Source organism: Pezoporus occidentalis, unplaced genomic scaffold (assembly GCF_034315485.1).
Source record: "Pezoporus occidentalis ecotype Australia unplaced genomic scaffold, CSIRO_AGI_Poc_V1 ctg39, whole genome shotgun sequence".
In the NCBI taxonomy this organism is placed as follows: Eukaryota; Metazoa; Chordata; class Aves; order Psittaciformes; family Psittacidae; genus Pezoporus; species Pezoporus occidentalis.
Genome location: NW_026915713.1, coordinates 791,366 through 819,228, shown reverse-complemented (window position 1 = coordinate 819,228; position 27,863 = coordinate 791,366). Strand labels below are relative to the sequence as shown.

Genomic DNA, 27,863 nt, shown 5'->3' with positions numbered 1-27,863 from the left:
CATATGGAAGAAAACTCATCCTTTCATTGTCACCTTTTCACTGTCACTAAAAACATGGCTGTAATAGAAAGGATCAACTCCTTCAATAGTTCCAGCAAATAGTCCACAAGTTGGTTTTCCTGTCATTATCTAATGGTCCCAAAAAGAAGATGTTTTAAAAAAATGTTTTTAAAAATGTATCTTCATATCCTAGAATCATAGAATAGTTTAAATTGGAAGGACCCCTAAAGATCAACTTGTCTAACACCCACACAATGAGCAGAGACATCTTCAACTAGATCATATTGCTCAGAGCCTTGACCAATGGGACCCTGGAATTTCCAGGGATGTGCCATTTACCACCCCTCTGGGAAACCTGTACCACTGTTTAAAAAAACATGACTTACATCTTCCATAAGTAGCCACTTGAAATGGCAAAGTCAGAAATACAGTAACACCAGAGATGGAAAGAATGTGATTATGACGTTTGTTTTCCGTAAGTACACAAGCAGCATCATGCACTGTTGCAGAAAGAGGCCCATTTTCATGACACTGTGAAGTGCACAGATATAATCTGTTTTACTACCATATTCGTCATACAGAACCATTCTGATTTTATTTGCATGTTATGATGGCATAAGTACCTACACTGCCAGTGCAGAAAATCTTCACATGTAATCTCCCACACTGATGGCACATAACTGAGGATTTGCCTTAAACTTGCCCATTAACTACGTCATTAGGCTACCTCTGAGCTTTTCTTTGCATTTCAACCCATAGAACCTGCCCATAGAAGCTGGCTTTGGGCAATCTGTTGTCCAATAAGAGAACTACATCCAGCATAACTGGACATCCTGTAATCTTGCTCCAGTGTTGACAACATGACAGCAATTTAGGAGTGCAGCACTAAATCCTGCAGTTTTATGGAAGCAAAAGAATAAGAGCAGTGCATTGGAAATGGCTTGGATGCTTGATGCAGACACTATACACAGTCCAAGTTTTGTAGCCATACAGAGTGGCAACAACTAATGCACAATAGATGTTTACTTTTATTTGAAGCCAGATGTCTCTTATTTCAGACATGCTGCTTTAATGTCCTAAATACTATACTGGCTTTTGCTATTCCCTATATAACTTTGTTATTAACTGTGGTGTTCTGAAAAAAAGTATGTTGCCGAAATAGCACTGCTGATCTCACAAATTTCAGTAGTGTATTGTCAGTACAGTAGTACTGCCTCAGGATATTTTCCATCACAGGAGGGTTAGAGCAGGACCTCTTTTTCCTCTATGCTAATGGCCTGGCCAAACCACACGGCAGAGAGGCTGAAACTGTCAATAATATGTACTTTTCTTACATATATGTGAGTAACCAATACTCAGTCATCAGCAAAGAGCAAGTAACAAGTCAGCTGACATGGGACCTCTGATTTAATGTTCAGGTTAAATATTCTGGCATCTATATGTAGTTACCTTTCCTATTGACTCAATGAAGCAAATGTTAATCAGAAGTGGCAAAGGATGCAATCTGTTTTGTGACTTCCTTGACAGTAAAGGGTTCTGGAAATCCATCCTGATCAAGAACCCTAACCACCGTGAAGTGTATAGAGAATATTCACAGACTGCTTTCCAGACTGCTGAATTGTCACAAGAGCCTCCACACATTTCCAAAGTCAACAGCATTGAAAACCACACACAAAGGTTGTAATACTGTTCCCTATGCTTAGAATTTACCTGGCTACAAAAATCTCCTAAAATTAATCTCTTTAATGCCTGTAACTGCCTCCCACTCTGACAGACAGATGTGAGATAACTACGCAATTTCTAGAAAGACTGTCCAATGCCCATTTGCATAACTTTCTGGTCAGGGTCCTTCCAGAAGCAGTGTGGTCAGCCCACAACTTCCCATTAGAGCAGAAAGCAGTTTGCGCTCCTGAACTTCAGAGCCATTGTCTCAAACAGCTGATAAAGCACCAATCTCTGTATTCAAGTAATTTGATAGCAGTGCCAATCAACCATACCGACTTGCTCTGTAACACCTCTGACAGTGTTTAGGAAGTTCTACTACACTTGGCAATGCTGCTCCCTGTTTCTAGATGACTAGATGTAGAACCTAGCACTCTGTCAGAGTTGACAAGCAAATAATTGAATAAATCCTTGTAATGTTCATGACAACAAGGTGGAACTTCTTTTCATTTAGTTAAGTGTTTACGATTAGATATAGAGAACAGGGATGCTGACTTCAGGGCTGTAAACTTTTCATAAAATTCAATAAGTACTTTTCTGGTTTAGATGTTGCTGAAGTTCTGCATTCTTTGGGGATCACTCTTTTCTGAGACAAAGTCCTGTTTGTCCTTTCTATCCAGATACACAGTGAGCAGCTTTATTGCTCAAAAATATTTTGTCTTCTATTCAAAATATCTCTCTGTTAGGCAGCTGCTAATGCAAGGATGCATAATTACAAGGATTATCATCTCTGTGCTAAGGTGTCACACACTGATGTAACATTTTGCTTTTTGTAGTTGGACTGAAGCAGCTTTGACCTTGAGGATCAATTTTTCTAGCAGCTTTAAACATGACCTCAAAACCTTTGGCTGCATGTGAAGATGGTGAAGCCTACTTCCCATTTACCTTTCACCAGTCCTCCAGCATGTACTGTTGTTTCTACCCTGCTTTCAGAACTGCTCGTGCAATTGTTCTAACCTAGGAAACATTTAAAATTATTCTGATTATGTAAAGTTAGTTTATTCTGGCGAATGTAAGTGAGACCAATCATTTGTAACAGGGAGAGCAATGAGCTGCTGACAGGCATTTTTTCTACACGCTCCGTGACCACTAGCTGTACATACTCTCCAAGAATTTCATTTTCTATCTGTGTTGGCTTATGTGTGATCTACTGACGTCACCTCCTCATTATAAACTATCAATAACATCATCAATCTGCTGCATAAATGATTTCTACTTCATCAGCGCCGAGTTGTAGCATAGGATGGAAGCTCCTACTATTTCAAAACTGAATGTGTCCATGATGTCTTCTGGAATGACAGTGCATCAGAACTGTGGGAGAGTGATGACCAGCCAGGGCTCAGAGCAAACCACCAAATACTGGAGTAACATTCAAGTTTTCATTAACACATCCAAAACAAGCTGGGACTTTATTCACAAAATTCCAAATCTAATAAATGTGTGCATACTAAAATCTCCCAAACTAATGCACCATTTCATGTATGACTGTATGCGACCTCATTGTTTTGAACTGTAATTTCTGTCCTGACACTAACAACGGTAGCAAGATACCAGTGTGTAGGGATATTTCTAGCATCGGCAACTGGTTGCGTTACCGGGCATGGAATTCAATCTACAAGTCAGTGATAGGTATGTCAAAACCTACCCTGGACTGTCAGTGTCGACATGCCCACTAATGTGGAGAAAGTGTCATTCTGGCTGAAAACTACTGACTGGATATAGACATAATTAGTAATTCCTAGAGATTCCTTTCTCCTCCTTTCTTTGAAAAGGTGAAACAGCACTGTCCCTTAATAGGGCTGCTGTAAAGCTCCACTGCTGCACAGAGAAGCCAGATTCTTGTTCCTGGGCCAAACATGCACGTGAGATCGCCCGTGACGACAGACTGTTGGAGGCAGCAATCTCTGCCTGTTCTATCTCACACACTCTTCTACACCAGGCATTGCAAGGGGCCATTTTATCCAGTAGTACAGTTAATAAGAAATGAAAGTAGATATAGGCAGTCTGTGTGAAAAGCGGATAAAGAGCCCAGCCCTATCAGGTGATGATAGGATTTACTTTCTTTAAACACTTGTAATTTTACAATTAAAAAAAAAAAAGGTAAAGACATAAGAAAAAGCAAGTAAGAAATGATGAAACACAGAGGAGTTAACATAAAAACCCCAACCCAAGACACTGCAGTATTAGCAAGTGAACTGCTTAATTCTTAATCTATTATAAAGGGAATCAAGGATTTTTCTATTGATTTAGATGTATAATGGGTTTTGTAAAACCAGTAGATTTCTACATTTATGTTTCATATTCTCTAACAATGAATGGAAAGCATTTGATGCACGTAATTCCTGACATAATATTCGTAATAGCTGAAGAAACCTAAGAAACCAGGCACCTACTAAAACAGCATATATGCTAAGATGTTGATCAGGGAATGTAACAACATTCATTCTCTAATATTTAAATATAAACTAGAATCCTCCACCTGAATTCTTACTTTTAAGATTCTTATTCTTTAGGAAACCTTTAAGGTTCCCAAGATTTCAATCTGCTTACAGCAGCTGCACAAGGTAATTTATTAAGTATCTAGACCAAAAGAAATACCAAAACATTTCAAAATCAAGGAAAGATAATATTTGTTATATCTTTGGATGCAAAATTTCTTCATTCAATGGCTGATTAAAAAGAAACCCAAACAACAACACTGAAGTGTTTCATTAGGGTTTCCTCTTGCAAACTTACCAATTTTAAAAAAAGTTAACTTTCAAAACTAAAATAAATTTAATAAAAGAATAAAATAAAAAATAAAAGAATGTTTGCATGTAATAAATTTATTCACTAAGAAATGTATTTAAAAACAAAGTCTTCCAGTAAAGCAATTAGATTTATTAGTTGTACTTACTAGATTTACTCCTCCATGAAAAAGCAGTCCTTTTCAAAACATAGTACTAACCCTATATTCCTGGTGGCTTAGAAAAGGGGTTGGAAACGTAAAAATACTTCTGACCATAATTATTTTCAAATATAGTTAAAATAAATAGTTCAGCTCAGGCAATGTCATAAGCATACCCTTTGTTTCTTAGAGATATCAAGTAACAAGGAGAAGGGGTACTTCTTGTTCTTTGATGCCTTACAATAAGGAATGGGAAACACATTCTCTGAAAACTGCTGTCCCATGCATATCAATCATATAGCTTACCAAATAAATGCTGTTGTTACATTATATTCTATTTTACTCAAATAAAATTTTGGCCATTGAATTCCGTGATTTTGTTATTATCTGCACATATATGAAAATACCCACATTATAGCTTTTGTGCCTGGAAATCTGGAGGTGTCCCTCAGTTTACTACCTTTTTTATAACTACCATCAAATATTCCATCAAAGGATCATTCAATTTTTTATTTACAACTAAAGGCATCACTTATCAGAACTACCATATGTGGTTGCTCAGTAAGCCACTGCAATTTCACATACAAAGGAGGAAAATACACCATGCTAATATTATTCTTCCATCTTTGGAAAGCTCAGCAAATCAGTTAAAACCTCCTCTTTGTGAGATAGAAGATGTTATGCAAAAGACCACTGAAGTTTAAACTTATTAAATAAATAGCTTTTTCCTATAAATGACTGGAAAGAAAGATGTGATTTAGGCAACATCTGCATCCATCTCTAAATTCATTTTGCCAGTTAGGTCTCCAGTGGCTATTATGATGGTACAGCTAAAGTCATTGTAGGAACATTGATCCAACCATAACAACAGTGAGAGAAGTTTTGTTTCATATGCATTTAGCATCTGACATCTTCCCTTTGTTTGGGCATTAATCAGTAACAGACATATTTGAGCATCCTGCCAGGAGGTGATTTGACTTTCACAAATTTCCCTAAGAGAAGAAACATCATCAGGAACAATTTCAAGGAAATAATTATGGTCTAGACAGATTTATGACTTCTAAAGACCTAATCCAAAACACATTAATGTCAGTGGAAGGACTCCCATTGACATCAAAGGCCTTTGGATCAATCCCCAACTGCTGTGGGAATGAATTCAGAGCAATAATGATGGTGGACTAAATGCACACTTGCAGTTGAAATGTTACCACCCAGACCTTTTTATTCCTCAAATCAGATTAAAAAGTCATTTTCTGCTATTTCACAATTACTTCCAGATGCTCATCATCTCAAACGGCATTTTCATCCATCTGTATGAACCAAACGTGCACAGAGACAGAGAGGTTCTTCTACACTGCCTGAACTAATAATACAAATTAAAACCACAAGGGAAAATAATTTTGGAGGTGATGAAGTTCATGTTATAAATGCAAATGAGAAATCTTGGGCTTCTTTTATTCCTTCTGACTGGATCTGCCAGGCCCACCACCTCTTTATTTACTGTCAAAGTACATTCTTTCTGATTCAATTTTCAATATTTTTCTCTAGTCTCCTAAACAAAACAAAAGAATACATGTAAATCAGTGTAACTCTCAAACCTGGCAGCCTACAAACTGTCAGAAATGTCAGCTTCATATACTCACTGATTAGTAACAGCTCTGTTGTCCCTTCTGTCCTCTTAAATGTCTATTTAAATGCCGAATAATTTGAAGCGTCCTTCTTTTCTATGTTAATCTAGTTTCATTCTCTGAGCAGTTGATAACATTTTAGACTGTAAAATGAAATGCTGTCATGTGCAAGTGAAAACCTATTCAAAGTTTCACACAGTCCAAGATGTGACTGATCAGCCATAAATATTGTGTTTTACTCAGCAGTGCATGCTCCGAGAATCACGCATCTCTTATTCACGCCTCTATCAATGCTTTGGTTGAGTTACCATTGTGCTATGAGCATGTTATAGACTAGTTGAACTCTGCCTTACCAAATTAGTTTCAGAACTTTCGTTAGAAAATTATATGCAACACCTTTTTTTTTGTCAAATAATACACATTTCTTAGCATAATTCCATCATCTTTCCATTCCTAATGAACATCTGACCTATTACCTATTACCTATCAGTGTCTCTACCCTTTTCTGTAATTAGAAAACAAGAGTTTTAAAATTTTTTTCTCCTTCTTCAGTTACTATATGTGAGATTATTAGTGACTGGGTAATGCTCATAGCTAGATTAAAAAAATAATGAGGCAGAGAACAATTGGTTTGTTTATGGGTTTGTTTTGTTATGGCTTTGGTTTTGTTGCGTTTTTTTTTTTTTTTTAATCGATGATGATCACTTGTTACTAAGAGGACCTGAATGGGAATGGAATTCAGGTTAACAGAGGAAGACAGTATTGGCTAAAAGCATCCAAGGAATTAAAAAGGTTCACAGCTCATACATTTTCTGGGCTATACATGCAATGGAAATGGTGCTTTAGGTATGTTCTACCCACCACCTGCGTAACAAGGAGATATTTTTAACCTAGTTTTCTCAAGCATCAAAGCTTATGTGAACAGACTGTGTGCAACTTTCATACCCTCTCACCACATCTAATAACTTGGGACCTCCTTGGCCAATTCAGTCCAATCTGCAGAAGGGCAAAAGTCATAAAGTCATTAAGGTCTTACAAACTGTGTGGAAATAGATGTCCAGAAAAACAGGGAATTCTATTATTGTCTTAAATCATGGCCATCAAAGAATCATTCTGGCATTCATATTTCAGCTGCAAGTACACAGGAACTGCTCAGGAGACTACTTTTTAATCTGGTGCTGTTCCAATATTTTCTTCCATGAAAAATAAACTCAATGTATTTTAATACACCAGACACTAGTAAGTCTCTCAGCTTACTCTAAAAACATTTTTTTCAAGATACACCAAAAGCAGCAACATACTTCAATCATGGTTTGGCACCATCTTTTAGGTGAGTTCACGCTTCAGTGCATTTTGTTATCAGAAGCACATGAGAACACTGCACCTGGAATATATGGACTAAAAAAGTCTGAGCACTTCAATTTAAATTTGCTGACTTTCATGAGTTTGACACCAACAAGAAACTATTTCATCAGTTCTCAAAGGTAGGGAATGGGAATCTGTGGGAAGGGTATATGCAAAACCCTATGTATTAGAATCTATGTAAATTCTATTAATAGGAACTGCCTAAGCAAACAGAAAATTACTCAGGGGAAAAACACTCTAAGAAAGTTAAATTATCAAGATTATAATTTCAGGGCTATAAACTGCTCCAGCACCAAACCATGACATTACTACTGTATTTTTCCCCATCTTTACATCTCATCAGTGTGAATATACACAGTAAATTACACCCAATGTTTGAATGAGATAAAATGAAAAGGTACCTTTGCAGGTACTACTGAACTTCACCACCAGGGAAATTTTGTCTTGCTTTTACATGCACCTTTAATGTTATGTCCCCCTTCCCCAGCTCTTTATGATTTTTAATGCCTTTTCAAAATGTTCAAAGCAAAATTCATTGTGTCCAGCTGTAGGCTGCTTCAAGTCATGGGAAATGACACAGAACTACAGAATGACACACTGCTTATATAACTGAATACAAAGTTTAGACAATTTTATGGATTTTAAAAGGGTATGTTAGCTTTAATGGGGTGCATTAGGTAAGGTGAGGCAGTCCTCTTTTCCCTATAAATATATGACAAATGTAAGCTGACGTCTCCCAGGTCAGTGACTCAAAGAAAACCTACACTGAAAAAAATCAGCACAACCAGGTGAACATATACATACACAAATATGTTAAGTATACTTTTCTTTAAGTACAACAAATCTTGGTATTATTTTTTCAATGAAAACATGGGGAAAAAATTCAGTGTCAACTTTTAAAACACGGCTTAGAATACCAGTGTAACTCATTCGAGAGGTATGAATGTATGTGACTTTGAAGCTATGATGCCCTATTAAATGTCTTCCTTCAGAGCAAAAAAAGCCTTTGCTCCTAAAGTTGCCTCCTCCCACATTTCACATCGACTAAAATAAATTCAGAGAAAACATTCTGGGTTTTAGTTCCACATTCAAGGAATATAGTACTGGTATGTAAGACATTTACTTCAGGAAAACCTGTCCTTAGCCAGAGTGGCAAAGGCAAGATTTATGTCCTGATGGTAAGAAACTTGCTGCTCATTTCCCCCTTCCTTCAGACTACAGTCATTGGGGTGAATGTGACTGTTACGGCAGAGGGAGCATAAAAGCAACCACCAACAGGACTATTGCTCTTGTGAACATTACTTTGAGACTGGTGGACAGAGTACAGTTAAGTAAAAAATAATTTCCTCATAAGACAGATGAATTCTTTCCCTGTTTTGTTCTTACTATCCAGAAAACTCATGATGAGAGTTTACCGCTTTCCCCTTCCTCAGTCCTGCAAGAATTTAGTTTTTTCTGAGCATTTCAAGACTATCCCTTGACTCACATCCTAGCAATACATGCTCGTGGTACATAAATATTTCTTTATACAAATGTATCAAACATTTAATATCAAACATTTAATCTTGCCAGGTAAACATAAGAAAGATAATGCTGATGTACTTTTCACAGAAGACTTAGCTCTCAGTTTTAATTTCCTATTTTTATTAGCTTACCTCACTAGATGAAAATTTAACATGTGTTGAGAAGTACATTTTACTTGCTGGTTTCTCAAGAAAATGCTTGGTTGCTACACCTCATTAGAGGCATCAGCTTTTAATTGGAACAAGTTTTATATTGAAAGAAGTGATTAATAAAATGGTGCTGATGTGCTGGTATAGTACTTCAAATGCCCGCTTACTTGTTTCTAAAGTTGTTTTTATGCTGAGTATCAATATGCAATTAGAAAAGACAATATAAGTAATGCTGGGCCTCTGCAGAGTACTCTTTCAGCACTTGTAAAGTCCTTTCTTGTTTATGCTGCTGAGGTCTATCAAAAAACTCATGTTGACACAATCAAGCAACCAGAATGAATGGCAACCAGTCAAAGCAAGAGATAACAATAAGCAGAACAACTAAGTCCTCATTTGAAGATGAAACAGCAATTTTGAGCGAGCAGTATGTGATTAACCCACTGCATGTGGGGTCAATATGATTTATTCTCACAGCTATGCATTCAGTCTTAGCCCTGGGCCTCACTTGCCATCAAAGACACAGGCCTTCCTCAAATCAGCCCTCCCCTATGTCTAGCTAACATTCAGAGCTCTCTCTTAGGATCATTAACTATCATGTCCTTCATTTAAATTATTTCCACCCACCCCTGCTTGGAAATAATTGTTAGCATAACAGATAGTTCAATCAAGTGACCCTGCTAGTCTCCAGTCCATCTATCTGCCGCTTGCAATGTTCCAGCAGCCTAAAAGCAGACCTCAAAAACCACAGAGGAAAAAAAAACAAACCCCCAAACCAAAGGGATGCTTATTTTTTCTAAATCATGAGTATTGCTAGAACATTATTTTTTTGGCCCAAGACCAAAGAATAAGAATCAGTAGATCATTACATTTTAAAACAATCAAGTGGCTCAAAATAGAGGAACAGTTATGGCCTTGGTTCAAACATTTAATACAAATGTCACAATTCATTAAAAAAGCTACTTTGAGTGGAGGGACAAGCCTCTTACCTTTGGTAGCTATTCGAACACATTGAGTTTTGGTTTCCTGTTGAGGAGGGAAAAGTAAAGAAAACAGTTAGATCAAATTACTTTTCCTTGCCCTCCCTGCTCCTTACATTCATCTTAAGATCTGCTGATCAGCTGGGGCAACCCAACAAGGTGGGTGAGGGCTCTGGTCTTAGCAGGAGAGGAAGCTGGGAGGTTTTGCCTTTGAAAACTAGATGAAACTGAGACTGTATTATTCAGGATAATGATGGGAAGAAAAGGTGCAAGACAGTCCAAATGTAGCAAAATTTCAGAGTATTAAAATCTAATGGAAATCATGCCATAAGAATACACAGAGAGGGTACAGTGAAATAAAAGAAGGTTTGGTGCTACTATTTATGTCATGGCATAGAAAACCTGAGCCAGTGTTGACCTCCGAGAGTAACATGCAGCAAAGAAGGTACATTTGTTCAACTCTGTCTCCAAACTTGTCTTACTGCATCCTGACAGTCTTGAACAGAGACACCTGATGCACATTGAAACCTATTCCCTTATGCTTCTGAGTATGGAATGAGCACAGAAACAGCCCAGGTACTCCTTAACGTGACACAGTTAATTTACAAACTATATAACCTGCCCAGGAAAGACAGTGATTTGACAGTGATATGCTTCAGAAGTTGCCAATGCAAAGACCATTTATATGTATCCTACTTTCCCCCTCCTCCTTCAGAAGTTTGGTCAGCAATTGAAATGAAGAAACAGAGAAATGACTTGTTTATGCACAGTTTGGACAACTTGAACAGATGAGGGTCAGTCACAAATGGGCTTTCTGACCTTTTTTATACAATATACAGTCATTTTAAAGGCAAACATGCTGAAATAGCATTAGGTTGAGAGAGAGAATGCAGCTGCTGTTGTATTAAATAACTCTAAACAATATTATCATGTAATTAGAAAATATAATAATGACAGTTTCATTCTGTAAAACATGCTCCCTCAGTCCTGCAGCCCCCAGCACTCCATCCCTGAGTGCATCCCCTGGGATTCTCTCTCTTGAAGATTCTCGCACAACAGGCAAAATATGTTGGTGCTATTTTGCAAACACAGCTCATAAAGAACAAGCAAAGCTGTGAATTGAGGCTTCCCATAAGCGTTCCATAAAGACAATTTTTCAATCTAAATGAAAGCCCAACAAATTTTATCAAACTAATCTTACCTAAGCACTCTTCCCAATTACTGGATTTACTTGTCCACTTTTGGTCAAAATGTCTGTGAAGATCACAGCATAACCCTCATCACAATCCTACAGCATATTTCAGAGCATAATTTACTTTCCCTTGATGATTTTGGTGCTCCCAATAGTTTATAGTAAAGGAACCGTTTAAACATTCTGCGGCTTAGAGGTTACCTTACAATAACTAGATCTCTGTCCTGGAAGAATGCAGAGCAAAGCTCCTCAATCCTCCTCCCAAATCCCTGTAGGAACAGAAATCTGATCCAAAGTTGTAAATCATACCAGAGAAAAACATTTTAGAATTAAGCTCGATCACAACTTGAAATCAAGTTAAAGTAAAAAACTGTATGTTCTTCCCTTATCTTCTACTTATCTGTCAAAATGTAAAAGCCAAAATAAAGATTTATTTTTGTATTTAATATTTTTATTTTACTCTTCCCTCTCATTTATTTCTTGAGGAATGAAAAAAATTCCCTTACAATTTAGCCTGCTGGAAGCCAACAAAAGCAAAGGGAATTATTTGTAGGAGGTAAGGGAAATATAGATGAGTATCTAGCAGTTACCTTTTAGTTTGCTTTCTTTGCTTCATACAGGTCTATAGGTAAGAACTAAATAGAAGGTATGGTCTCTTCTGTCAGAAAAAAAGCATCCAGTTCTCAAGCAGCTCCAATACAGTTTAATTACCTCCTCCTTTGTCCCCATTCAACTTGATGCATATGCAGTTTTCATAACCATAGGTAGAAGGTGAGATTTGCTTTGAAAGGGTCCAAGGCAAGGCTGCCTGTCAGCCAGGATTTGTTCGATCACTGCTGAGACCCAAATGTATGGATGGGTAAACACAGCAGCTTCTCCTTTCTGATGGGTCTGATGTGAATAGCAGCTATCAGTCTGGCTGTCCTTTCTAGCTCCTTTCTGGCCTGCCTGGGCACTTCATATAGGGATTCCTATGGACAAATGACTGCAATTTTCTATAGTTTTCTAAACTATAAATAAAAGATTCACACAAGGAGGGTGCGAAATGTGAATGGCACGCTGGCATGCTGTCACAGCATGGAAGGAACTACAGCCATGTCACTGCCAACACCTACTGCATCCAACTCCAACAGTCCTCTAATTGTCACCATGGCCATGTCTTTGACTCCTTGCAGGAGAAAGGTGTGATTGGCACTTACCTTCTCGACGCTGCTCATGGCCTGGAAATAGATGTTGTAGCCTTTCCGAGGAGCCAGTGGCGGGTTCCAGAAACCCTGGTAAGTCCTGTTGTCACCCACGGTAAAAGGGACTGGCTCTGGCAGGTTTCCAGGGGGCAGCTCGGCAGCAAAGTAATATGGTGACCCTCCGCTAAGAGCAGTTTGATAGGTGACGGGGATTTGGTAGCACTCCATGGCACCCGTTTCTCGCTTTGTTCGGTGTGGGTGCAGTTCCTCAACAACAATCTGGTAGGCACTGGTGAGACAGGAAAACCAGCATAACCTTAAGGTCACCTACTAGGGTCAAATCTGTAGTCTCCGAAAAGACTTATTATTAATAATTAATAAATAATAATTAACTCAATTGCTTTCTGTAAACTTAAATAGAAAATGAAGAAAAAAGAAATAGCAGATGTGTAGATGAAGAGAAGAAACAAAGGCTTGAAATATAACAGAGCTATTTAATTCAGCCATTGGAAAGAAGCAACATTCTCTTCTTTTTTTTTTTCAGAAGAAACAACAATGCAAATCCATACAACAACAACAACAATAATCCTTCTAACAACAATATCTATTTTTCTTTTTTTCTAACGAAGAAACCCAGTAATGAATCTGATTTTAATCTACACTAGATTAAACTCTTGGCTAATCAGAAGCATCTGAAGTTAGCATCTTCTTTTGAAACGATATCAGATAAAAATGAGCTTCAAGGTCCAACGTAATGACTACCTTCAGGTTATGCCTGAAGCACCAATTTGCAGTTGTCATATCATTAGAGACAGAATATGCTGACAGGCTTCTCCACCTCTTGACCTTGCTGTGGCTTCTATCTTGGCTCAGAGCTATGCAGATCTAAAGTACATGTGACATGCTGCGATACAAGCACAGATGGACAGAAATCTGTCCATTTCACCAAAATAGACTGCCTCATTCCTCTACAGTTGTCAATGATAAAACATTACAAATTGCTGAAGCAGATGGCATTTCTCCTATTAAAATGCCATCCCAAACTCCCAATATCTCTCTTGAAATGGTCCATGGCTTGGTTACTTTTCAAAATCACCTGCTCAAAACGGAACAGGTAATTATAATTATTCTTTTTCTTTAGGGAAACGACCTAACTGCAGGTTGTTATCAACTCGTTATCAGCTTCCTCTGCTGTGCAGAAGTACAGAACTTACATATTGAGAGCATGAGTCAATTCTTCAGTTCATATATAAAAAAAAAGGAGACAAAAAAGAGGGGCTTGGGGTTTAACGACTCTACATACACGTACGCACATATGCACAGATGTGTATACATGCAACAATTTCTCATTTATATGCAGATACATTTGAAGACCTTAGGAAAGATTACTGTGAAAATATGCCTCAGCATGTATACAAGACCTGCCAATTCAGACAAGACCTGTATTCAATTCAGCTAGCAGAACTGCCTGTCTTGGTTTTTTTTAAAGCTGCCTAAACAAAAATAGTAAAATGGAATAGAGCTCTCGTAGTGCCAGTGCATTGCTGCAGGGACTCTGAAAGGCACAGGAAAAGACAATCCTCCTTCTTTCAGAACTTACGGGGCAGCATTATATTATTTTGTCAATTTTCTTTGCTCCTACTGCCCAGAAAACCCAATAACTGTAGTGGCAGAGATGAAGTATGATACTGGGGAATGGAAGAGAGGAGAGAAGAAAAAAAATAAGAAATTAGTTTCATGTCTTTCTTGAGCTAAAAGAAGAAGTTAGCATTCCCTTTTCCTAGCACCTAAAACATTAAGGAGGAAAGCCTCTTTCTTCCCTTTCAAAGTGTTTAAAAGGAATATACAAGGTCACCTATCCCATCAAATGAAAAAAAGGCTTATAAAATGTGGAAGCAAGGACAGCTGGCCTGGGAAGAGTATAGCGATGTTGTCTGGGAAGCTAGGGACCAAGTTAGGAAAGCCAAGGCCCTGTAAGAATCAAACTTGGCTAGGGATGTTATAGATCATAGAATCATAGAATAGTTAGGGTTGGAAAGGACCCATTACCCCTGTAATATCCTGTTACCCAAGGCCTCGTCCAGCCTGGTCTTGAACATGGAGCCGGCAACCCATTCAGTGCCTCACCACCCTAACAGGAAAGAATTTGAAACTCCAGGTAAAAAAAAAGATAAAAAAAAAATTATGAGTTGGTTCCATGGATCTGTGTTTCTCATAAACTGTCTGTGAACTGACCCTGGTTGAAAATCACCTACTGTGATGATTCTAATTTACTTCTACAAGACCCCTAAATGCCCAGAATATTTCTATGCTTCAAAATTAATGTACTAGCAAAATCCCCTAAAAGCATCGATATTTCACAAACTTGTCAGCATATAAAGTATAATTTTTGTTTATACCACCCAAAGGGAAGAAATGACTACTGGCGCTGCCATTCCCTCCCTGGCCTGGTTGTGGATCCAGGCAGGGTTAAAACGACTGCTTCCAAACTGGGTAGCCAATCAACTGGTGAGTCCTGGGAACACAGACACTGCATCTCTGCTCCCTCCATTCTGCAGTTTTCTCTTATGAGCTGCCAAAGGACTGGGACAGACACAAATTCTGCTCTCTGAAGTGCCAGGAGAGCAGGCAACTTGTCATCTGTGACACCTGCCAACTTCATAGGAGAAAGCCAGCAGGGAGAGCAGAAAGGCAGACAATGCCTGTGCATGACAGAGGCAACTGTCCCCTGGAACAGCCCTGTTTGTCACACCTCTGAGCAGCAAAGCTCCACCACAGATACCAAATTAAACACCCGTTCGCCCTCCCCCCCCCCACATTTTATAGAGTAAGGTGTAAATGAGTTGTCTTTTTTTTTAAGGGTCAAGTCTCTTTGGAGACAAAACCAAAACAAGTATCAAAGATGAAGGGCATGAGTGTTACATATCAGGAAAGTCTCTTTCAATAGCATTCTTTAAAAACATGCAGCAGTTTTCAGTGTTATAGAAAAGGTATTGCAAATTTTAAGCATGAAATGATAAAATGTGAAGGTTCTGAAAAAAATTCAAATGAAAGCAATTTACATAAAATATTTCAAAAAATAATGCTTTTTCGTTCCCTACATCTGAAAAGCTACAAAATGTCGAAAATAAGAAGCAGATATACACACTGTAGCCTTCTGCATTTAAACATTTATACAGTTACTTTAAGTTAACACAGTCTTCAGAGTCTTCAGAGTCTCCATAAAGTCTCCAAGGCTTTAAGTTTTTGTTTGGGGAGGTTTTGTTTTTTGTTTTATTTTATCTATTTATTTTTGTTTTGCTTAGTGTTTTTTTTTTTTTTTTAAATTATTTTCACAAACTTTTTTTTTTTTAAATAAAAGATGTGCCTATCTGTGTGGAAAAGGGGATCTGGCTGCATTTTTCATGCAACATTACAGACTAACAAGACATGGAGGAATACAGTCATTTACCTCTGGGGCCTTTGTGATACCATCTGTTTAAACCCATTTACTAAATGCTATAGGGCCCCAAAGCAGCACTGTTACTCTATGTACTCATAATAGTGTTCAGAAAGGACACCCTGCTGTAAGATGTGAAGAAAGAAGCTAAAGTTAATATTTGCAACTTCAAAAGCAGGGTATTCAGTGACTGCAAATGTGGTCTGATATCAGCCTATAAGTGAAAGGTTAACAACTATGTACTCTCTTTTTCTACATATTAATAATTCTAGCTTCAATGATCCTACATTTGCTACACACTTTTTGTGTAATGGTGTGAATTCAATTATTGAGAAAGTTTTCTTATGACTGGTGCTGGGGGAATTCCTACAATAGCAATTTTTTTCTGGTCTTCCCATACATCAAGGAAAGAATAAGAGAGAAATACAGAGGGAGAAGGGAAAAACCTAGATGACAATATTCCTTCAACCTGGTGACTAAAATAAATTCTAAGCTATTCTGAACAGTAATGCAAATTTCAAAACCTGCTACATAAGTTATTGGGATCATAAAGGCCAAACAGTCACCTAAGGCAGCCATGTATGCAGAGAAAGACATAGCAGATAAAGAGCTCCTCAGCTGAGATTTGCATGAAGAAATTATTTTTCATGTCAAAACCAGCCCCTTTTTTTACTTTTTTTTTTACTCAAGAAAACCTGCACAGTACCTCCCTATTGACCAAGACCATTACAGACAGCTGAAGGAAGCCCCTTCCAACAGTTCTTCCTTTTCACCTCTCATTAGAAATTCAGGCTTCCAAAGGGGTATGGCAGTGAAAATGTTGTTCGTACTTCAGGCCTAGTGGTGACAAAGCATCTTCTCCTTTGACAGGTACCAGACTGACTGAAAGCCCGAGTTACAACCCCAGCTCTTGGAATCCTGACTGATAACTAAGTTTTAGCTGCTTCCTGACATGGTCCACTTAATTAGTCTTGTTGCAAAATGAAAATAACCTGATTTTGCATACTGAGGTGTAAGAAAAAAAACCTTTAACAATCAAATAATAAAATTAATTTCATAATTAAAAAGCTGTCTGTCCTGATTCTGATATACACTGTTTGTAATCTGCATCTGCAGTAGCATTTGAAAACAGGATTGCTGTTCTGGTGCTCAATTAGAATCCTTCAGAAGAACTACAGTGACAAATCACATCTTCAGATAAATCAGTGAAGCACCATTGATTCTACTGACTGGTATCTCATCCACAAGATTGATGGTGAAATGGTACTTGCTTCAGAGTGAGCCTGAGCCATACAGCCCCATCTCCCCTTGCATTTCTAGTTTGTAACTTGGTTTAAAACTTCAGGAGGCCATAAAGAATGCTAGAGATTACACGGTAACACTTGACAGGGAAGATATGATTAGAATACTGTTTAAACTGTGACGACTATGGCATCTAGTGTCTTAAATAAATGATTGACAGCTGCATATAGATTACACTTGAGTTAAGGAAAATCCATTTCCTGGGAGGCTGTACTGATGGAAAGGGTGAAGTACAACAAAATCTGATGATAGTATTTTGTTTGTCAAAGTGAAAGCGTATGAGACTAAGAGTATGAGACTAAGCTTTATTATTATTATTATTTATTTTTTCTTAAAACATGGACATACTGCTATTACATAAAATGATCTTTTAACCATCTACAGCTCCAGGGAATAGAGCACTGGGTGCAAACAAATGTTTTCAAAAAGTCAACCGTATTCTTCAGTGTCAGGCTGAAAAAGAGCATTTGACTCCCTTCTACTCAATCACAGCTGCAGGCATGGTGATGCATTTTTTTCCCACCTACCTACTAGCACTCATTATGGCAGCAAGCCAGCTTGTAGTGGAAACACAACTGCAGTGTGGATGGAGTAAACCTTCACTAAAATGCATCATAAAGTTTAACAAAATGCATTTAATCAATTCAGAATTACAGGGTGCTACATTTATCTTCCCTATTAACAAGCTGCTGAAAAATACCTGACTGCAACATGTGTTAACTTCAGAAAAGGGAATGGGACCATGTCTTCTACATTCCCCTGGAGAATGCTTCTTATTCCAAGTGAAAAATTCAACACCTGTTTGCTTTAACAAAAAAAAAAACCCAGCTCTTTGGTTATGGTAAATGACATATTTCCTTTGCCTTTTGATGTTAGAAATTACATGTAATCTCTTAGGATTTAGAAATTAATAAAAGTGGAGAGAAAAGATGGAAGACAGGAAGAGGAACATATGCTTTTTTGAGAACATACTCAAACAACAGTTATTAATACTCTGTCAAACTATCTCTTAACATTTAGTACATAGATCCTTTTTGCCACCTTCATAAGTGCTTTAGCTCATGTCATAGTACTGAGCATGCTGCAAGGAAAATTGAGAGAATATACATGAGGTGGTGTGCTGTAGGTTTACTCTGCAGTGAGTTACCTGCCTGCCAGCACAGTGTACGGAAAGAACTCCCCAAGCTAGGTAGGAGTAGCCCTCTAGCCACATACCATCATGCTACCAGTTCACAAAAGAAAACCCCCAGGAGAGAAAAGTGGGTTGCGAGACTGACGCCTCTCAAATTGAGTGGTGGGACAGAAGGTGGGTGGCCTGCTGCTGTCTGCATAAATATGCCATACACCAATTGCTGTAAAGAAGATGTGCACCACTGTCAGCAGATCCCCATGCTGTCTGGCAGGCGTGCTCTGGGAAAGCCTATGCATCAGCCTCCTTGGGAGACCATGTACAAAACTGAAAGGATTTGGTACGGTATAGATGAGAGACAGATACCACATTTCTCAAATAGGGACAGCTTTGGTTACGGCCAGCAGCACGACACCTGGAAGCCTTTAAAAGCACCTACAAAGGTGTGTAGTGAGTTTAAGCACTTGTATAACTTGGGAGCATTTTCAGATCACAGGATTGGTTTCTGCTGTATCAATTCAACAAAACCCCCTTTTTAGGAATCCAAGTTCTGTACTGGATGTAGTCCTGTCCATTTTATCATTCCTCACACCCCGAAAAATCCTAGGTTTGGTCCAGGTCAATCTTTCGGAAACTACGTATTTCAGAAACGTAGGGGGTTACTATTTATGAATATAAACCCCACCACTATCTCCTATAAAAGGAATGACTTCAGATTATCTTCTACAACAGAATATAAATAAGTAACTTGAGCATATCAATCATAAGGGTGACTATATGACAAGCATATAAAAATGCTTATAGGTACGTGACTCATCCCTACAACATCCATGTAAAACATGCATTTCTTTTAATGGAAACAGACTTAAGAAATAGTTTATTTTCCTATTAGAGAATATTAGGGCTCAGGCACATTACTTGATGTCAGCTGAGCCACAGTAACTGACTTAATGTAACACAGAATGAAATGCATTAGCTCACATTTCTCTAAAATGTCACAAGGGTAAGAGCATGAAAAGGTTCTGATGTTCAGTAGCTAATTAACCTCCAATTAGTCAACCCTGTCCCTGAATATTGCTGATGCAGCCACATCAATAAAACACAAATGCAACCAAATAATGTCACAAAATTTCTGCACTAACAAGTAGAAGCAAAGAGCAGGATCTCTTTGCAAACAGAATTAAATTATCTCTCAATAGAGTGCAGAAAGGGAAAGAAAGTTAACATAAATGAAACACTTTAATATGATTATAGGACATGGCAAAGAAAATTTAATAGCTTGCTACATGATTTCTAGTAAGAAGCATTCTGAGAGGAAAAAGGTCAAATAGTTTGTATTCATCACTATTATTCTCTCATTTCGTCTGAGCTTCCAATTTTGCAGTCATACATATATTCTATTGAATAGCTGATGTGAAGCACTGGAGAGGATGTGTTATTTTCAAATCCACTTTCTGACAAACACCTTTCAACCTCATATTTCAGAGACACTGTGAGAAACTAAAATGAAATGATAATGGATAGGAGATTGGTCCTGGGGACCCTAAATCAAACAGGACAGCTATCAGGATGATTCAGGTCATGACTATTAAAAAAAGAAAAAAAAAATCCTTTTCATTACAGATCTATTGGCAAGCTCAGCCTAGCTAAGAAAAACAACAGTAAAGTCAAATGAATGTCACTTGGAAATGAACAGCGCTATCAGCTTCCATACAGCAAATAATTAACCCCCAAAAATTATCTTGATTATTCGGGGTTTTTAATTTATTTTTTTTACCTGATGGGTGCACCTTTGGCCTGTGCTGGTCTCAAGAGTACAGTTATTGTAGTAGCGGTTTCATTGAGAGATGCATCGACTCCTTCGTAGTCCGGTAAAGTGGGAGCTGATTAATATTGAATGGGAAGGAAAAGAATAAGAAAAAAATCAGTGAAAGCATTTTGAATTTTCATGAGATTATGGCTGTTTGCAATATAGTACAAAGCCACAATCTTCACCAGCCACATGAGTCTTTTTTAGTGATTTTTTAGTCAAGCTCAATCTTTTACTACAGCACGAATGGGGACTTCATCAGTAACTGACAACCTTACTGCTCCCCCTCAAATCATGGTACCTATCAAGTCAAACAGGTTTATTCAAGGATAGAAATAGAGGGAGGCAGTGACTGCCAAGAAACCCTGAGACTACAAAATCTCATTTTGGCTTCACTATTTCTACCTTACAAAGCACAATAACCACCATCTTGAAGACCCAATCTCTGACACGTCTTTTTCCTCCTCCAACAATTTAAGAACCTTTTACATATCCTTTTACAGGTCAAAGGAGACCATGCCAATACCAACTCAAGTGCAGGAAAACTGGGCTTGGATAGACATGCATCTGCGGACTAGAACTGTACAGGGGAGTCTATTCGCACGCCGATTTCCTCATCCATTTCTAGCAATGCATAGTCAAGCCGCTTATTAATCAGCTTCTGAACCACTGCATTCTTCAGCCCAGTGTATTAAGAAAAAACAAGATCAAAGTCAAAACTAGAAGCAGTTCAGAAACTGATTCACTAATGAACTGGCTGTCAGGTCTCCATGGCAGCAACCCCCATGTTGTAGGTTGGATGGCTGGTGTTGGTGATTACTTCAACCATCCAACTTTATTCTGCTGCCACAAACCTGTTACAGTCCTTACTGGTAATATTGTTGCTGACTCCAGATCTAGCACAAGATAAAAAAAAAAAAGATGTTTTTCTGTGATTCAGAAAATGATAGATTTATATTAATTACTAACCTTTAACAAGCTTGAAAACTACCTGCAAGGGTGTTGTTTTGTTTTTTTTTTAAATATATCTTTATATTGTTAATGATGCCTGTGTATTTCAAAATTATTTTTCACAAAAAAGATGTTTCCTAGCAGGATATCAATCATTTCAGTCATAATAATTTTACAATAATATATCAATAGATAGAAGAGCACTGAGAGATTGAAAGCTTTGCTTCATTAGTCCCAGATCTGAGATGAACATAAATATTACTCTTACTTCAGGAAATATTATTTTCTAGAAAAAGTGTTAATTTAATGTTCATTTATAAATTACTGTTTACACCATGTTCACTAGGATCACAGCAACTACTTGTAAGCTTGTTTAAAATGAGTAATTTCACTCGTCATTAAAAGAAAGCTAGCATTTCCTGAAACACATTGCTTCCTAAAAAGTGCCAGCTATGCAGAGTGAAACAAGACAACAGTTGAGCATAAAGCAAGATGAAAAAAACAACAGGCTGAAATTCAGATATAAAGGGTGTCACAGCCTGCCTTTAAGATTTCCTCATATTAATCATGTTTTGCTGACTAGGAGACGCATACTGTGTCTACAAAGTGTGGTTGATGGAATTCTGGTCAAAATTCCTGAAATTTCTGGGTGGAAAACAATCCAAACATGTTAAGGTGCTTATTTCTCAAATGTCTGAAATGTCTGGGGGACAGACATGCAAGCAAGCTATTACATAGTTACGTCTTTCTTTTTTTTTTAGTTTTCCCTCCTACAGAATGGTTAGAAGACAAGTATGCAAGTACTACACCACCATTATCCATGAAAATTTATGAACTAGGATTTACTGTGAAGAAACGCAAGGACCATAAAGTAACCTGGGTAAAATATTAGACTTCAAAACAACCTAGTAGCTAGATAAACAGAAAAGAACATTTTGCTTGATTATTTTTTTTGGTGATTTGATGGTTGGAGGTTTTTCTTTTGGGTTTGGGGTATGCAGAGTGCTAGTGCTTATGTGTTGGGATGGAATTCAACAAATCATTCCATTTGACTACAACAACTACAGCATTTCACTTGCTACATAATTCAAGAAGCCTGATTTTTCTCACATTTTGATTTATGCACATGGTTTTGGGAACTGGGTGAGGAGACTATGTGAGTAGTTTCCCATAGAAGTGGTAGGTGCACTCCAATACATTATTAACTTCACTTTATAGGACAATAGAAATTTCATTATGGCAGATAGTAAGGAAAATAGCCCACTTTGTGCTGCTTAAATTTTTGAATGACTAAATTTGTTGATCTCTTCCAAGCTCCGAAGTTGCGACATCATAAAATCAACACTTTAGATACAACGACTGACTTATCTTCTGCTATCAACTTCATAAGAGACTATCTTTTTTTTTTTTTTTTTAGAATACTGAAATTGAAAAAAAAAAAGCTAAGGCATGGCATTTGACATCACTTTCTTCTAGAGTTTGCAGTGTGTTAGACAAATAGTGCCAATCTTGGTGCGCTGCAGTAAGTGAATAAAGCCACAAGGAAGCAGACCTATATGAATCTGGCAAAAGAAAATTCACACTTCTTCCTAACCACCCCAATTCTGTTATAGCTGCATGCTACTAAGTGGTGTCACCTTGAGTAAGTCTGCATCTGACTTTACCAATCTGCAAAGCAAATACAGTACTTAATGACCTATGGAGTGCTGTAAGGCTTAATTAGTTAAGGTTTGTACAAGCACTTCATAATCTTCAGATGAAAGTAGAAGATTACACAAAATCAAACAGTTAACCACTACAGGTGTGCAATTTTCATATCATGCAAGAATTTATCCCTGAACTTACGCTACTCTGGCAAATATGCTCAAAAACATTTTCAGTATTATAGTTTCACAACATGACAGGCTTTTTTTTAGGGGTTTTCTTTTCCATTCCACACCAGGGCATGATTTTTCCAGTCTTAAAAAAAATTAAAAAAAATCCAAAAGCATTACCCTTTATTTTTTTTCCTGCTTTTGTTTTTTGTTTTTACCTGAGATGTTGGTTGTCACATTGATTGTGGTCGCTGGTCCGAACCCTTTGACAGTACTTGCACGTATGAAGAACTGGTAAGTAGTACCAGGATGCAAGTGTGAGAAGACGTGGTGTGTGCTGTTCCACAGCTTTGAAACAGTTTGTGGAGGTCCTGCAACTGGAACTGCAGGATCAAATGACCTTATACTGCTATAGCTGACCTGTGAAAAGAATTAGTTTTGTGACAATTGCTGCAGTTTTTGGCACACGCAGATTAGGTTAGTTTAGCTGGAAAGGAAAAAATGACACATCTACCCAGTCATCTTGGGGATAGCATGGGGACTTGTAGAGATTGCTTCACTTGAAAAGGCTGTGCAGGTGCCCTTCATCTCTCTTTGTGATTTTAGTTCATGATTGTGAAATTTCACTGTTACATTGCAATCATGACACCCCCGCCATCCTCCCCACCTCCACTAAACCCCTTTATTTTTCCTTAATACATTTCCCTCTCCTTTTCTAATAATCACATTGAAATGCTGTCCAAACCAAACTAATATATTTAAAATCAGCAATGATATCTTAATGTACTGGTTTTGACTGGAATGGATTTTATTTTCTTCCTAGCACCTTGTAAGGTACTGATTTTGGATGTGACTAAAACACAAAAGCTTGTACTTTTGCCCTTCTGATTCTCACCCCATCGCAGTGTGGAGGAGTGAATGAGCAGCTGAGGGGGCTGAGCTGCCCACCAGGGTTAACCCACACTATTTAAGGAACTGTGCTAGCATTAAATAGATAAGTAGATCTAAGGGGGGTTGTTTGTTTAGTTAGTTTCTCTTCCTCCTGTAATTCATTACTACACAATATTTTGTCCTCTGGTCCTTTAAAAAAGTGGTGTTGAAGAGGATGGTGTTTGTTCCTCAAATCAGCTGTGTTTCCTGCCAACCTCCCGTGGAGGTCCCCAGAAGGCTCATACACTAAATACACTTTAAATAGAGTACATATATGGAGGTTTCCTTGCAGGGTGATACTTAAACGTTTGACAAAGCTAAAAAAACATGGCTCTAAATCTAATAACTATCTTGCTTTTCACGTAACTTTCTTTTCCAACAAAGAAGATTTCACAGATCACGGCTGTCATGGTTTTGGAAGACTATATAGTAAAGATACAAGATTTTAAAAACTAGCACCTCCCACGTGGATTGCAATATTGTTATAGTCATATGTCAAAGCCACTTGATAGGGACAGCCAGGCAACAACAAATGCACAATCATTATGATTTTTGAGTACCTGATCACTACACAAAATCCCATAATCTGTAAATGAAAGCATCATATAATTGAATAGGTGCCTACAGAGCAAACACCCACCATCAGCCACCTCTCTTGCTGCTCTTTCCTAGCCCTATCCAATGCTTGTTAGCTGTTTAATGATTACCTCGTACTGAGTAATGATGCCATTTGGATCCACAGGTTCCTTCCAGTTGAGGAAGATCTTATCTTCAAAAGGAGTTCCTTTCACCGACTTCGTAGGTATAGGGCCTGGCACTACAAATAAAACAATTTTTTTAAAAACAGGACATTCAAGAGACAGAAAAATTAAAGAGGTGACAGAACATCCTATTAAAAACAAAAGTGAGCGCAGGTCTATTTTTATTAATATTCATTCACATGCAAAAGACAGTGGTAGGGAGTATGAAAAAGCACTTCAAAGTGGATTTTGTCATTCGCGGTGCAGAGAGAGCATGAAATTGAAACGTTATCCCAGCATATGGTTTTCAAAACTTCATGCAAAGTCAAATTGTCTCGTTGTATAGCCGGGGGAAACAGTTCAGGCTAGATTGTGACTTCAGGGAACATCACTGAACTCTGTAATGAGCATATCTTAGGACAAGGACTACATGGTTTTAAAATCCTTTTAAAAAGAAAAATCAAAGGCAAGGAAGAGCCTCTGTTATACAGCATCTTCCAAACAAGAGAACTGCTTACAAAATAGTTTTCAGTCACCCCTTCTTATGATTTGTTGTTTTAAAAGAAATCCTGGTTTAAAGAGGGGGCTGGGCACAGGGCAGGCACACCAGCTCAAGCTGCCACTTCTTTCAGCCACTGACATGCTTCTGCTGCAGAAGGACTAAAACTGCTTACTTCAAATCTTTCCAACAAGAGGCATTTTCAAAGCTTTGAACTGAACCACACTAAGATGACCCTACTTTCTTACTTTAAATGGAACCAATATCCCTGGTGTAATAACAAGTCTGAAGTGTCACCTCAGGCCTCTCTGCCTGAGTGATTCACAGGACCTGGTAATCCCATCAGCACAGGCAGGAGTACCTAGTTATCTCTCATTCCAGCTTACAAGATATTTTTGCCTGCTAGTATGGCTCCTTTTTAACCACAGCAGCTCACCTAGATTTGAACACATACACTCTGGAAGAAGGCAATGAGGATAAAAGAAGGCCTGAAGAAACCCTAAACCCAAAGAACCGCCCCCCCGCCATGCCAGCATTGCCCAAATCTGCAGTCCTTCAAGCTAAAATGTTACTTCTATTAATTTATTGACATATTTCTCCCCCCATCTTAATCGGCGTATTTTCCTCATATTTTCCTCGTATTTTCCTCGGCGACAGTCAGTGAGCCTCACACATGACATTCTTGGGTATTAACTATCAAAGTAGTCTGAAGTTTTACAAAGAGCAAAAATAAATTAAAACCCGCTGGATCAAAGGAAGCACCAGGCACTGTGCTAGCAGCACAAGGGAGTGAGTGGTCTGTCCCAATAGTGGGATTTATTTCAGTCTACACAGAAGCTATAAATGATGATTGACCCTTGGTACAAACAATGTAATTTGGCACATTAATAATAAATTCATAGAGTCAAAAAAGCCCACGAGTAAACAGATGAGAGCTTTACAGAAACTGCTCATCCATCTGTCAGAGGAAAACTTAGAAAAAGTTAACTAAAGTCATAGGCTGCTGCTTTGCTTCAGTCCCAGTACAGACTGGGCAGTGGATGAAGGCTGACACGCCATGACAGCCCCTGTGTGCTGTTCGTGGCATTGAGTGACTTGCTGTAGGCAACATTTTGTTTTTCATGGGAATGTTCTACTGTTTTTCTTGTCTATATGTCAGATGAGGTATGAACATACTCTCATGCACAAATTTTCCCTGAATGATGTGTGCACGTATGTGTATGTGTGCACACGTATGTGTGCATGTACATCTGTGGTTGGGAGAAAACACAGAAACACACCAGGGCATGTGCAAAGAATACAAAATCCGATATTAAAGCACATTAAAGCATGTGAGGTAAAATGAAACCAACAAATTGCTCAAAACCCTGAAAAAATACTTTTTGTGTGGTGCTTTTAAAGGACGTGTTTCATATTCAATTGAAATCCTGTGCATTTGAAACTGGCTCTACATTAGGGGGTTGCATAAAGCCTTCTACATTTTCTGTTTAAACACCCAAGTGGGAGAAGCCTCTAGGCTCATCACATCACATGAGTGCGTTTTCTTCTCCTACAATATAAAATTTGATGCTTTGTGGCAGTGGCAGCAATGTTAAACTGACTGGAACTACTGAACAATCCCAGTTAGTTTCATGCTATGCTTCCCACTGACATGGGGAGGGCACAAGAACAGAAGTTAGCACAGCGATGAGCAGCTTGCTGCAATCACAGTAAAAATAAAGTCAGAAAGTAAAAGAGAGCAAGTGTCTACAAAAAAGTGGAGCGATTCCCCACAAACCTCACCCACAGCTGCAAATTCACAAAAAATGAAGCTTGGGATCAGCTTAAATTATTTCAGAGCTCAACTAGAATTAAAGAAACAAATAAAAGTTCAAATGCCTAAAAAAAACCCTAAAAAAATTAATCTGAGCTTGAAGGACATGTTTTCATAGGTCTGAAGTTATTTTTTCCCTTTCAATTTTCAGTTCAGCCACAGCAAGAACATTTTTTAACTGCAAAGGGGCAAAAGAAAGTGAGGAAAGCAGCAGCAAAGGAATTTGAATGAGGAACAGAGTATCTGTGAGCAAGCCCATAGATTCATCAGCCACGTTAGTCAAAATAATGCCCGAATGTCCACATTTGTGGTTTTATGTCTTTGTTCTCAGGCCAGTATTAATTACAAAACAGTTGTTTAAAAAAAGCTCAAAATAGTAAAAAGACCCCAAAACACAGAAAAGAACAACAGCAAATTAACCTGTTGGTAATACTATGGTGAAGACTTAAACCGTATGTCTCCATGTAGGCAGCCATTGCTGTCTATTCTCTATGACTCCCAGCAGGCCTCCAAGGACTTAAGAGATAACCTTAAATTCCACCTTTCCAAAGTGGTGTTAAGATCCTTCCCTTTTATAAAATATTTAGCAAGGACTCAGGTGAAAAAACAGCCAGGTAAACATTGTCCTTGAGCTGATAATAGCTTTTGGAAACCTCCTCACAAACAGCCCAAAAGGCTTTCTTCAGACTTGCATTTCCAGAAGCCCCATCACTCACCACAGTGCCTCTCTGCTGCCTTTTCAACTCCCATTCTTCTTCCTGCCCAAGCTCTTGCTCTTCTCCTTGTACTTATGGACAATCAAAACATT

General features: G+C 38.1%; 1 protein-coding gene across 13 annotated transcripts in view; it reads right to left on the bottom strand.

Moving 5' to 3' along the window:
- Positions 1-27,863, bottom strand: part of PTPRK (protein tyrosine phosphatase receptor type K) — a 396,766-nt gene that overhangs the window by 61,336 nt on the left and 307,567 nt on the right. For all 13 annotated transcript variants that reach the window (XM_062632339.1, XM_062632343.1, XM_062632342.1 and 10 more), the window contains exons 9-13: positions 24,711-24,820; positions 23,292-23,493; positions 20,276-20,381; positions 12,644-12,917; positions 10,262-10,298 (exon numbers count right to left, since the gene is read on the bottom strand). In XM_062632339.1, coding sequence (XP_062488323.1) covers positions 10,262-10,298; positions 12,644-12,917; positions 20,276-20,381; positions 23,292-23,493; positions 24,711-24,820 — 729 coding nt within the window. The remainder of the gene's footprint in view (positions 1-10,261; positions 10,299-12,643; positions 12,918-20,275; positions 20,382-23,291; positions 23,494-24,710; positions 24,821-27,863) is intronic.